The following is a 13251-nucleotide window of genomic DNA, read 5'->3' as shown; positions in this document are numbered from 1 at the left end:
TTGCCTTCTGTGCCTGCAGTATGGGTAGACAAGGCTCTGCCTCAACTGCCACAGGTGAGCAGGAGAGGGAAATGAGGCTCCAGGCATTTACCATTTCCCTCTTTCCTGACCTCAGCTTTAGAAAAAGCACATTTATTTTGTAAGTGAAATGAAAGCATGCAGAGAAAAACTGAGGTGAAAACCAACCAGTTACTTTACCTGCGTTGATGGTAAGAGACACAGTGACTTGGCCTCCTGCTCATCCTTTGCCATGTTGTCAGTGTATGAAAATCCAGGGTAGTTAATTCTCGATACGTGAGGAAGGAATTCTTTACAATAAGGGTGGTAAATCGCTGGCACAGATTGCCCAGGGAGTGGTGGATGCACCATTCCTATAGACATTCCAGGCCAGGCTGGATGCGGTTCTGGGCCACCTGATGTGATTGAAGATGTCCCTGCTCGTTGCAGGGGGTTGGACTGGATGAGCTTTGAAGTTCCCTTCCAACCCCAGCTATTCCGTGATTTTATGTTAAAATGCCCCAACGGATTTAGTTTCTCAGAGCAGTTATTTGTGGATCAGACCCTTTGTTCAGCATATTAATACCACAGTTTTATGTGGCTTGATGTGGTTTTCCCATGGAGGGCATCCTGGTGCTTGCAGGAGGTGTTGACTCCACCAGCATCATTACCCGTTTGTGGCACTGGCAAGAGCAGCACAGAACAGTTTAGGTGGAAAAGACCTTTAAGATTGAGTCCATGCATTAACCCAGCGCTGCCAGGCTACCTCGCTTTGCTGTAGCTTCTCCTCCTCCTGGGCTGGATGTGGGGAGTGAGGACAGATGTGAGACTTGTCCAGGGCTGAAATGTCAAGGGGTGGGTACCAAGAGAGCAGGGAGGCTCTGCCACTGCTTTCTCCTCAGTCCCAGCGCAGAGCAGAGCAATCCCTGTGTTCCTGTGGAAGGAGAAAGGTGGCTGAGCAGCCTTGCCCGCGGTGAGCTGCTGTTAGAGCTGCACGGCGGGGTTCCCATCGCGGTGCGATGCCTGAGGCGTTTTCTCCCTGCAGGATGGAGCAGAACGAATGCGAGTGCCCGTGCGAGTGCCCTCTCGAGGTGAATGAATGCACCGGCAACCTCACCAACGCCGAGAGCAGGTGAGGCCCAGCCTCCCCTGATCCACAGCTGGTGACAAAGGCCGTGAACAAAGTCACCTGTTTGTTCCCACTAACTTCGAGGTGATACAGGCTATAGATCTGGTAGATGTAGATGATATCTAATAGGTAAAAGTGATGGTTTTCACTGTGCTTTGACTACTTCTGTAATACAAGGCTCTGCTTTTTGCCCTGCCATAGGAATCCGAGCTGTGAAGTTCATCAGGAGCCAATGACTTTCACAGCAATTGATCCCAGCCTGCAGGATGGACTCCCACAGTGCATTAACACTCAGTGCAACCAGAAAACAGAGAGCGGGTAAAGTGGCCTTCTCCATCCCTCAGAATACACTGTGTACTTGAAATAATTGAGTGCAAATAGCTCTTCCTTATGGTTCTGAATGGAAAAAAAAGGCCTGATGGCAGAATGAGATCTTACAGCACACACCAGTGGTGACTTTATGCTCCAGCACAAAAACAGAGGACCCCAGGGTTCCCATTTGAGTGGCACGACACCATTAGCAGCAACCAAATGGCCTTCCTGTCACACTCTGTGGCTCTGAGAACTGAGGGTTTTGCAAATGGAAGATTTGCTGTTGAAAGGACAACAGATTCTTCCTTTTGAGCAAAATGGATGGTGCTGTGATGTTTGTCTGCCTGCTGGAGATGTGTGCGGGCTAAAGTGTTCGTGGAACGCAGACTGTGCTTTGGCAGTGGTGACTTGGGAACACATCAGAGATGGTAGCTCCCTGTCCGTTTCTAGCTTCTTGCTTCTCTGTTCCACTCCAGCATTACACAGAGAAGCTCGAGGGCTGGTTGTTCTTTTGCTAGCTGAAAGAGGTCTCCAGGGAGCTGAGATTGCTGGAACACCTCGTGCTCAGACCGGACTTTCCAAATGCTTTCTTCTGTCTTCCAAAGGACTGCAGAGAAAGGGTGGAACCACAGTCAGACCTCACCACGCTGAGGAATGTCTTGCTGGAGGGGTTACAAGAAGGATTTGCTCAGGCTGAGTGATGGAGGCGAAAAAACAGAGCAAACAGACTTGGGAGATGCATGCTGAGGATGCAGCTTCCCTGTGTAACTTCCCTGGTGGTACCTGAGCAGTTGAATGACAAGGGTTTGGTGGCCAAGCGTTATGTATGTAAGGGCTCGTGGATGATTTTGGCCTCCCTCTGTCTCACGACTCTAAAATAGGCTGAGCTGTGTCAAACAAGGAGTGTTAACATTTAAAGTACATAAAGTCTTGTCTTGGTTTTCACTTTCAGGGACTGTTTTGGTGTGTTGGACTGTGAGTGGTGTATGGTCGACAGCGATGGGAAGACCCATCTGGATAAGTCCTACTGTGCCCCTCAGAAGGAATGCTTCGGTGGCATTGTGGGAGCCAAGAGCCCCTACGTGGATGACTTGGGAGCAATAGGTAACTCTGCCTTTCTGAATAGGTGCTGCATTTAACTGTGCTCAGTAACATGTGCTTTCAGTGTCAGAGCATGCTTCTCATAACATGTCTGCATATATTTTTATATAAGTATTATATATATATATATATATATGTATATGGGTATAAATATAATGGGAGAAGGGCTTTGGACAAGGGGAATGGCTTTAAGCTGCCCGAGGGGAGACTGAGATGAGCTCTTAGGCAGAAGCTCTTCCCTGTGAGGGTGCTGAGGCGCTGGCACAGGTTGCCCAGAGAAGCTGTGGCTGCCCCATCCCTGGCAGTGCTCAAGGCCAGGTTGGACACAGGGGCTTGGAGGAAGCTGCTCTAGTGGAAGGTGTCCCTGCCCGTGGCAGGGGTTGGAGCTGGATGGGGTTTAAGGTCCCTTCCAACCCAAACCAGGCTGGGAGCCTGTGAGTGGATAATTTTCAGAGATATTCCTTTAAGTATTTCCACAGAGCATTTATGGCTTTTTTTCCCCTCTGTTTTGTCCCTTTTGTTGTAGGGGATGAGGTGATCACTCTGAACATGATCAAGAGTGCACCAGTCGGCCCGGTGGCTGGAGGCATTATGGGCTGCATTATGGTGCTTGTCCTAGCAGTGTATGCGTATCGGCACCAGATCCATCGGAGGAGTCACCAGCACATGTCACCTTTGGCTGCTCAGGGTGAGCTGATAACTCTGCAGAGAGAAATGGGAGGGTTTGGAATTAAACCAACCCCCAGGGCAGCAATACACAGTGACCTGGATGGGAGCAGGCTGATGGAAGGGTTAGCTAAAGGGAAATGAAATGGGGTGAAGCACTGAAACAAAACCATGGAAAGAGGTTTGGGATATTTCTAGTTGGTTTTGCGTTGGGTTTTGTTTGCTTGGGTTTGGGTTTTGTTTTGTAGTTGGTTTAATTCCAAACCCTCCCATTTCTCTCTGCAGAGTTATCAGCTCACCCTGAGCAGCCAAAGGTGACATGTGCTGGTGACTCCTCCGATGGATCTGGTGCCGATACGCATACACTGCTAGGACAAGCACCATAATGCAGCCCATAATGCCTCCAGCCACCGGGCCGACTGGTGCACTCTTGATCATGTTCAGAGTGATCACCTCATCCCCTACAACAAAAGGGACAAAACAGAGGGGAAAAAAAGCCATAAACGCTCTGTGGAAATATTTAAAGGAATATCTCTGAAAATTATCCACTCACAGGGTCCCAGCCTGGTTTGGGTTGGAAGGGACCTTAAACCCCATCCAGCTCCAACCCCTGCCACGGGCAGGGACACCTTCCACTAGAGCAGCTTGCTCCAAGCCCCTGTGTCCAACCTGGCCTTGAACACTGCCAGGGATGGGGCAGCCACAGCTTCTCTGGGCACCCTGTGCCAGCGCCTCAGCACCCTCACAGGGAAGAGCTTCTGCCTAAGAGCTCATCTCAGTCTCCCCTCGGGCAGCTTAAAGCCATTCCCCTTGTCCAAAGCCCTTCTCCCATTATATTTATACCCATATACATATATATATATATATATATAAAATACTTATATAAAAATATATGCAGACACATTATGAGAAGCATGCTCTGACACTGAAAGCACATGTTACTGAGCACAGTTAAATGCAGCACCTATTCAGAAAGGCAGAGTTACCTATTGCTCCCAAGTCATCCACGTAGGGGCTCTTGGCTCCCACAATGCCACCGAAGCATTCCTTCTGAGGGGCACAGTAGGACTTATCCAGATGGGTCTTCCCATCGCTGTCGACCATACACCACTCACAGTCCAACACACCAAAGCAGTCCCTGAAAGTGAAAACCAAGACAAGACTTTATGTACTTTAAATGTTAACACTCCTTGTTTGACACAGCTCAGCCTATTTTAGAGTCGTGAGACAGAGGGAGGCCAAAATCATCCACGAGCCCTCACATACATAACGCTTGGCCACCAAACCCTTGTCATTCAACTGCTCAGGTACCACCAGGGAAGTTACACAGGGAAGCTGCATCCTCAGCATGCATCTCCCAAGTCTGTTTGCTCTGCTTTTTTTTCCTCCATCACTCAGCCTGAGCAAATCCTTCTTGTAACCCCTCCAGCAAGACATTCCTCAGCGTGGTGAGGTCTGACTGTGGTTCCACCCTTTCTCTGCAGTCCTTTGGAAGACAGAAGAAAGCATTTGGAAAGTCCGGTCTGAGCACGAGGTGTTCCAGCAATCTCAGCTCCCTGGAGACCTCTTTCAGCTAGCAAAAGAACAACCAGCCCTCGAGCTTCTCTGTGTAATGCTGGAGTGGAACAGAGAAGCAAGAAGCTAGAAATGGACAGGGAGCTACCATCTCTGATGTGTTCCCAAGTCACCACTGCCAAAGCACAGTCTGCATTCCACGAACACTTCAGCCCGCACACATCTCCAGCACGCAGACAAACATCACAGCACCATCCATTTTGCTCAAAAGGAAGAATCTGTTGTCCTTTCAACAGCAAATCTTCCATTTGCAAAACCCTCAGTTCTCAGAGCCACAGAGTGTGACAGGAAGGCCATTTGGTTGCTGCTAATGGTGTCGTGCCACTCAAATGGGAACCCTGGGGTCTTCTGTTTTTGTGCTGGAGCATAAAGTCACCACTGGTGTGTGCTGTAAGATCTCATTCTGCCATCAGGCCTTTTTTTTCCATTCAGAACCATAAGGAAGAGCTATTTGCACTCAATTATTTCAAGTACACAGTGTATTCTGAGGGATGGAGAAGGCCACTTTACCCGCTCTCTGTTTTCTGGTTGCACTGAGTGTTAATGCACTGTGGGAGTCCATCCTGCAGGCTGGGATCAATTGCTGTGAAAGTCATTGGCTCCTGATGAACTTCACAGCTCGGATTCCTATGGCAGGGCAAAAAGCAGAGCCTTGTATTACAGAAGTAGTCAAAGCACAGTGAAAACCATCACTTTTACCTATTAGATATCATCTACAGCTACCAGATCTATAGCCTGTATCACCTCGAAGTTAGTGGGAACAAACAGGTGACTTTGTTCACGGCCTTTGTCACCAGCTGTGGATCAGGGGAGGTTGGGCCTCACCTGCTCTCGGCGTTGGTGAGGTTGCCGGTGCATTCATTCACCTCGAGAGGGCACTCGCACGGGCACTCGCATTCGTTCTGCTCCATCCTGCAGGGAGAAAACGCCTCAGGCATCGCACCGCGATGGGAACCCCGCCGTGCAGCTCTAACAGCAGCTCACCGCGGGGAAGGCTGCTCAGCCACCTTTCTCCTTCCACAGGAACACAGGGATTGCTCTGCTCTGCTCCGGGACTGAGGAGAAAGCAGTGGCAGAGCCTCCCTGCTCTCTTGGTACCCACCCCTTGACATTTCAGCCCTGGACAAGTCTCACATCTGTCCTCACTCCCCACATCCAGCCCAGGAGGACGAGAAGCTACAGCAAAGCGAGGTAGCCTGGCAGTGCTGGGTTAATGCATGGACTCAATCTTAAAGGTCTTTTCCACCTAAACTGTTCTGTGCTGCTCTTGCCAGTGCCACAAACGGGTAATGATGCTGGTGGAGTCAACACCTCCTGCAAGCACCAGGATGCCCTCCATGGGAAAACCACATCAAGCCACATAAAACTGTGGTATTAATATGCTGAACAAAGGGCCTGATCCACAAATAACTGCTCTGAGAAACTAAATCCGTTGGGGCATTTTAACATAAAATCACGGAATAGCTTGGGTTGGAAGGGAACTTCAAAGCTCATCCAGTCCAACCCCCTGCAACGAGCAGGGACATCTTCAACCACATCAGGTGGCCCAGAACCGCATCCAGCCTGGCCTGGAATGTCTATAGGAATGGTGCATCCACCACTCCCTGGGCAATCTGTGCCAGGGTTTTACCACCCTTATTGTAAAGAATTCCTTCCTCACGTATCGAGAATAAACTACCCTGGATTTTCATACACTGACAGCATGGCAAAGGATGAGCAGGAGGCCAAGTCACTGTGTCTCTTACCATCAACGTAGGTGAAGTAGCTGGTTGGTTTTCACCTCAGTTTTTCCCTGCATGCTTTCATTTCACTTACAAAATAAATGTGCTTTTTCTAAAGCTGAGGTCAGGAAAGAGGGAAATGGTAAATGCCTGGAGCCTCATTTCCCATCTCCTGCTCACCTGTGGCAGTTGAGGCAGAGCCTGTCTACCATACTGCAGGCACAGAAGGCAAGTGAATCGCAGGTCTCGTTGACGATTCCCACAAAGGCATTGGTGCCTGGAATTCGGGTCAGCCTGTACTTGGAGCAGTGACTGCCATGGACCAGGTTCGTCAGGTCACCCTAAGGAACACAACACAAGCAGTGTCAACAGCATAGCAAGAAACTCACTGGTTTAGAGCTGAAGACTTGCCCCCTTCCAAGGAAACCCACAGAGCTGAGGGAACACAAATGCACGGGAGTGCGGCCTTCACAAGTAAAATTGCCTTCACATGAACCTGTTCATCAACCTCTTGAGTTCTGCTTCCAAGCTGCTACTGCTGGGAGGAACAGCTGTGGAAGGCCTCTTCATTAGGGATTGTAGGGTCAGGACAAAGGGGAATGGGTTTAAACAGGGGAGATTTAGGTTGGATATAATAAAGAAGTTCTTCCCTGTGACAGTGGTGAGGCAATGGACCAGGCTGCCCAAGGAACTTGTAAATGCTCCATCCCTCCATCCCTGGCAGTGTTCAAGGCCAGGTTGGACACAGGGCCTTGGAGCAACCTGCTCTAGTGGAAGGTGTCCCTGCCAGCAGCAGGGGCTGGAACTGGATGGGCTTTAAGGTCCCTTCCAACACAAACCAGGCTGGGATTCCTCATGTACCTCGCATCAGTAAATGCATTTATCTGGACACCAAACTAGGAGCTGAATTTATCAGAGACGTCCATCATCCCTTGTATGTCAAGTGACTCCTCGTGCAAACACAGCCTGTGCAGTGCAGATGGCTGATGCTGGGTTTGGGGAGGGTGAACGGAGGCCAACCCACAGGGCAGGCTGGCTTCCAGCCTCCTCTGCCCATCCTGGCAAGGCTTTCCAAAAGAAAGCCAACCCAACCAAAGTACATTCAAGAGCAAAAGCAGACAGAAAAACACACTCACCACTAAGCTGGTGTTGAATTTATAAAAGCGCTGAACTGTTCTGTCACTGAAGCTGTTGCAGAGGTTTTTCTTGACAAAGTTGGGGTGGTTCAGAATGTCATTCGCTACCAGAGGCTCCTAGGTGAAAACCAGGACTTTATGCCTTTGAAATCAGACACAGACAGCGGCTTCTCTACAGCCCTCACCACCTCAGAAAGGCAGGATTAAACCAAGGGGAAAAGGAGGCAGACCTTGTGGGTGATGTGCTGCTGCTCCACCGGTGCGTGGCCCTTGGGATCGATGAGGGTTGGGTGAGCCACAAGGTACCCTCTGTCCTCCATGATAAAGCACCTGCACACAACAAACAAAGCAGAGAGCTCCCCATTAGACCCCAACGAGATAAAACATGATCTTCAATTGACAGCCAGAGGACAAGTTTTAAAGGCTTCCCTTTACTGAACTAACAGGGCCATGAAACAAATTCACTGTAAAATGCTTTAAAGAGTATATTGGGTATTTCCCAGCAGCTTTTAAACCTGGAACTCTTACAGCAAGCCTGGACCATCTAGGACTTGAAAAGGGAATGGACTAGAAACAGAAAGGAAAACTGCTCAGTGTCTTTTCTTGTCTGATGAGGAAAGATCCAAATAAAACCAAGGTCTCCTATCTTACTGATGACACAGAGATTTCACACTCGCCTTTCATAACCTCCTGCTTTAGCATTCCATTTTAACAGGGAGATCAATCACTCCTGTTTCACCCTCAGCCTTCCCATCCCTTCCTCTCCCTTTTCACCTCATCCCATGACTTTCCCCCATGTGATCTCAGGGAAACCACGTCGGATCTGTGCCCCTATCCCGAAACCAGAGTGCTGCAAGGATTTAATCCCTGCTGGTTTGGGCATCTCCCGTTTCCATAGCTGCAGACAGCCACGCTGGGGAAGGCGAGATCAAGAGACTCAGTGCCTGCACAAGGGGGACAGGAGGAGGTTCATGTGACCACTCAGTGCTCCCAAAGAGCCCAGCGGGGTGGCAGCCTCCTGCCTGGGGCCGGCCAACACTTTCAAGGCTGGGATTCCCATGGCACTCTGCTGTGTAAAGCTCTGCCTACACAGAAACATGGAATGGGTTGCGTTGGAAGCGGCCTCAAAGATCACTTAGCTCCAACCCCCTGCCATTGGCTCGTGGAGGCAGAGAGCAGCTATAACTTAAAGCAATCAGCTTCTCTAGATGGGACTGTGCACTTTAGGCATGCAAAGGAGTCATGAAAACTTGTAGCTGGAAAACAGAGTGACTCCAGAGAGAAAAAGCTTCGTAGAGGTACATTAAAACCCCCAGATGCCTGCCAGACAGTTACAAGAGGTGGCTCTTAGTACCTGTGTGCATGTACACAGAGCCTGTAAGCATCAGGTCCAGCTACGTTAGAATGGTCTAACAAAGCAGTTAACAATATGCTTGAAATTCCTCACTTAGGGAATGAGGAAACAGAATAAAGCATCTGACCCTGTTGACTCTTAGCAGTTTTTAACTGGCAGGGGGAAGGAACGCCAAACCAGAAACCCTCATTTTCTTTGGTACACCATAAAAACAGATTAAAGAATACCCAAACCAAACCAGAAAACAACTGGAGGACGACACAAAACCACTTCCCTTCCAGATTTCAGGTTTAAAAGCAAACAAAGAAACAACAATGCCCAAATCCTCTTACCAAGTTACTCCAGATCCAAACCAGAGCCTACCCCTGCTCCCCCACGCTTAGAGAGGAACAGTTCAGTTCCACATAGTGCTAAATAAACTCAGACTACTTCTGCCTAGTGCTGTGCTATGTACTTCTGAGACAAATACATCAAAAGTCGGTTTTAATAATCGTAGTTTTAATAATTAGAGCTAATACATCATCATGACATGCTCACAGGAACTAAATAGCAGAATGAAAACAAACAGAAGAGAATGGGAAGCGGGATCATTTAGTAAAGAACTGGGGGGGCTGCCCAGGATTTCACTGATGTCTAAATGAAGTTATCTTCTGGTTTTGTAATCCTGCAGCCTGACTGCTTGGCTGATGACAGCTTGGTCTTAAATAAAGTCCTCATCATCTTTATGAGAAGAACAGTCACAACTTTCAGTGGCTATCAGAGAACACACACTAAAAGGAGCAGAATCCCAGAATAAGAGAGCCTGGGAAGTAGCTCTGGGTCATCTGGTTAAAGGAAAGGAGAAGGAAAGGAAAAGGCTTTAGGTATTTCCTGCCTGGCAGCAGTTCCTCAGCTTACCTTAGTTTGTTTCCTCCGTCTTGGTTACAAACTGGTAGCAGGTCCATGAGGACTTTGTAGAAGTATCGCAGGGTGAAGTCAATGCCCATCACTGCCACTGAATGTCCCGAAGACATCTGAGCACTGCAGGGAGAGGAGGAAGAAAGGAAGCGGCTTTCATGGCTCTATTAGTAATGGATATTTCAATTACTCAGTTCCCTACTTGACCTGGGACTGGCTTCCTTGCTGTATAAAGGACCAGCTCGAACCCACACCTCCATGCTGAAGCTCAGTTCACCCTCTTTGTGTTTAAATCACTGAATCCTAAAAGGGTTTGGGTTGGAAGGGACCTTAAAGCTCATCCAGTTCCAACCCCTGCCACAGGCCCAGGAACTGACCCATCTCCCCACGGGCTCTTCTCCCTCCACTCTTACAGACACCCCACCACCTACAGACAGTTGATATTTAGCAACAGCCATTAGGGTTAAAACTCCCCACCGACACAAGTCAATGTAGGATGTGGCATCTGCATCTCTAGGCCCCGAATCCCCACCGCCTCACTGTGGTTGTGTTCTGCACTGCTCCTCTTTGCTCAGTCCCCAGCGTTGGGACCCGAGTATGAAGCTGCCATAGACCTGCTGCTAAATCCCTAAAATCCCACAGTGTAGGAGGGATTATGAATTTCAGCCCCAAAACACAGGACAACAATATTGATTAGGGCAGGTTAGGAAGTGCCTCTGTTAGGTGGTGGTGTGCAGGAGCCTGAGGCTGGACCCAACGATGAGGGAATCTCTGTCACCAGGTTTCTAACATCCAACCTCTCAACTTGTGCTTCCTGCAGCACTGGGATGGCACGGCCAGACCAAGCTACCTCTCATCCCTGAAGGATGCACAATGATCAGCTCGTCCTCAAATGCCCGGGTGTGCTGTTGTGCACCTCTGTGAGCCTTATGTTAATGGCAGAGGAGACACCTTTGACTTGCTGCTTCTTAAAATACTCTTCTAAATCATTTTATCTCTGAATCTGGGAAGGAAAATGCTGAGAAAAAGAAGATAGCGAATGGCACAGCTGGGCTACACAAAGCAGAGGCTCTTGGCAGCCCCTTAGCACATAAAACCAACTCTGTTTACTGGACTGGAGCTTGGTGGCTTTTAAGGAGGCGCAGTGAAGGTGCAGACAAATCTGATTTGTAGATTTACAAATACAGATCCTAAAACCCTGCCTTTAACTTGGTTTTCACATTACCCATTCCAGGGAGAAGGAACGGGAACAGGATGACAGTGAAGCAGCACGGATACATTTAACTGTATATGGCAAGGCATCAAGCTATGAAGTTACTGCTCTGTCCCAACAGGGAAGAACTTAAAGCTCCTCCAGCTCCAACCCCTGCCACAGGCAGGGACACCTTCCACTAGAGCAGCTTGCTCCAAGCCCCTGTGTCCAACCTGGCCTTGAACACTGCCAGGGATGGGGCAGCCACAGCTTCTCTGGGCACCCTGTGCCAGCGCCTCAGCACCCTCACAGGGAAGAGCTTCTGCCTAAGAGCTCATCTCAGTCTCCCCTCTGGCAGCTTAAAGCCATTCCCCTTGGCCTGTCCCTGCAGGCCCCTTGTCCAAAGCTTCTCTCCAGGTTTCCTGGAGCCCCTTTAGGCACTGGAGCTGCTCTAAGGTCACCAAAAGCACTTTAAAACCAGGTTTGGTTTTCAGTTCTTGAACACATCGGAGTCACCCTGCATTTTTCTCTCCCACCCAAAGCAACTCTTGATCTTTGAGAGTATATTTGCTTGGCACAAACCTCAGAACACCATTTACCTGGAGGAATGGACTGTATGACTGATTGTCACAACGTAGCCAGCCCCTCCAACATCCAAGTAGGGACCAGTTAAGGTAATGAGTCCTGGGTTAGCCACTGCATGCAAGTACCTAAGGGAAGACAAAGAAAATGATCAGAATTAGTGACAAATGGTTACCTTAACCTTTAAGGCATCATCCTTGCCCTTGCAGGAATACAGACAGACACTGAATTCTGCACGATGTGCTACCAAATTGATGTTTCTTCATAGTAAACAGATACCTAAGCACGATTAGGACCCAGACCTAAAACAGACTAGCTAAATAAATGCTCCTCGTTGCATCCAACTGCATTAAAAGCTTAATTCATTCTACACAGAACATATTTAATGTAATTTTACACATTTTCCCCCTAAAACATCCTATGACTTAGTGCCAGCAGTCCCAAACACAAAGTAAATGCTGTCAAAATTGATATGCTGCAAATGGAGAAGGAATGACATCCTGTACACAGAATTCAGGCAAGAGAATTCAGAAATAGGCCAGAAAGTGACTACAATCTCTTTATAAACTTACTTTCAACACAAAATAAGCCACAACCATGTCATTTATCTTCTTATCGTACTATAATAGATTATAAAACATTCCAGGTGTTGGAAACACTTTTCTGTATGAAAAAGCTTTGCTTTTCTCTACCACAGTGCATTAACCTATGAGCCTGGACTGGGCTGTGCAAGGAGCTCAACTGACTTCTACTTTATTTCTAGTGTTTTACTTGCATCTTCTTTCCCCAACACTGCCCGTTGGCTTTACATAAAAACCAGGGCGCTATTGCATGCTGCACATGGAGGCGTTTCCAAAATCATGGATCTAGAAAATCAGGGAAATGTGAAAGGTAAGAAAAAAATCCCACCCAAAGCCAATAATGAAAATAATACGGGAGCTTTTAAAATGAAGACACGGGATTGTAAATGTGCACTCAGTTCATTTGCAGTATCACAGATTCATAGAACCACAGAATGGTTTGGGTTGGAAGGGACCCTAAAGCTCACCCAGTTCCAACCCCCTGCCACGGGCAGGGACACCTTCCACTAGAGCAGCTTGCTCCAAGTCCCCAACACTGCCAGGGATGGGGCAGCCACAGCTTCTCTGGGCACCCTGTGCCAGCGCCTCAGCACCCTCACAGGGAAGAAATTTTTCACTATGGTACGTATGATGTATATTAAAATATATATATGTATATGATCTATATGAACGCACCCCATTTATCTTAATACCAAAAAACCATCAAAATTCCATCACAAAAAGAACAAAATCCTGAGGAAAACCTAACCAGTAGCCACGGTAATGGTATTTTCAGGGAAAACCTGTATCAAAGAACGACAGCATGGCCACTGCCAGGAGCATTTCAGAGCCTTCCCTGTGCAGCCGGAGCCGCTGGCTCAGGCCTTTCCCAGCGTCATGGTGTGGAAGTACCTGGCTGGCTCCTTTCAACCAAGCACACATCCACACACGCTCCAGAGCGCTCTCATGGCTCCAGCTCTCGTTTGTAATGGATACAAATATTTTCCCAAATCAGATGCTGCTGCATAA

The 13251-nt window shown here is 48.4% G+C and overlaps 1 protein-coding gene and 1 long non-coding RNA gene across 3 annotated transcripts in view; one reads left to right on the top strand and one right to left on the bottom strand.

The window, feature by feature from the left end:
* Positions 1 to 31: 31 nt before the first annotated feature.
* On the top strand, positions 32 to 1557 carry LOC134163022 (uncharacterized). Its single transcript, XR_009964533.1, has 3 exons — positions 32 to 54; positions 1043 to 1129; positions 1328 to 1557. It is a non-coding gene; the product is annotated as an uncharacterized LOC134163022 (long non-coding RNA).
* Positions 1558 to 3316: 1759 nt separating this feature from the next.
* CACHD1 (cache domain containing 1) overlaps positions 3317 to 13251 on the bottom strand; it is a 100181-nt gene continuing 90246 nt past the window's right edge. For both annotated transcript variants that reach the window (XM_062617583.1, XM_062617584.1), the window contains exons 16-24: positions 11680 to 11790; positions 9889 to 10011; positions 7868 to 7967; positions 7638 to 7754; positions 6682 to 6842; positions 5606 to 5692; positions 5291 to 5407; positions 4192 to 4343; positions 3317 to 3666 (exon numbers count right to left, since the gene is read on the bottom strand). In XM_062617583.1, the coding sequence (XP_062473567.1) occupies positions 3332 to 3666; positions 4192 to 4343; positions 5291 to 5407; positions 5606 to 5692; positions 6682 to 6842; positions 7638 to 7754; positions 7868 to 7967; positions 9889 to 10011; positions 11680 to 11790 (1303 nt within the window). In that variant the 3' untranslated portion in view covers positions 3317 to 3331. The remainder of the gene's footprint in view (positions 3667 to 4191; positions 4344 to 5290; positions 5408 to 5605; positions 5693 to 6681; positions 6843 to 7637; positions 7755 to 7867; positions 7968 to 9888; positions 10012 to 11679; positions 11791 to 13251) is intronic.

Source organism: Pezoporus occidentalis, unplaced genomic scaffold (assembly GCF_034315485.1).
Source record: "Pezoporus occidentalis ecotype Australia unplaced genomic scaffold, CSIRO_AGI_Poc_V1 ctg198, whole genome shotgun sequence".
Lineage (NCBI taxonomy): Eukaryota > Metazoa > Chordata > Aves > Psittaciformes > Psittacidae > Pezoporus > Pezoporus occidentalis.
The sequence above is the reverse complement of the archived record's forward strand: the minus strand, read 5'-3'. Positions and strand labels throughout refer to the sequence as shown.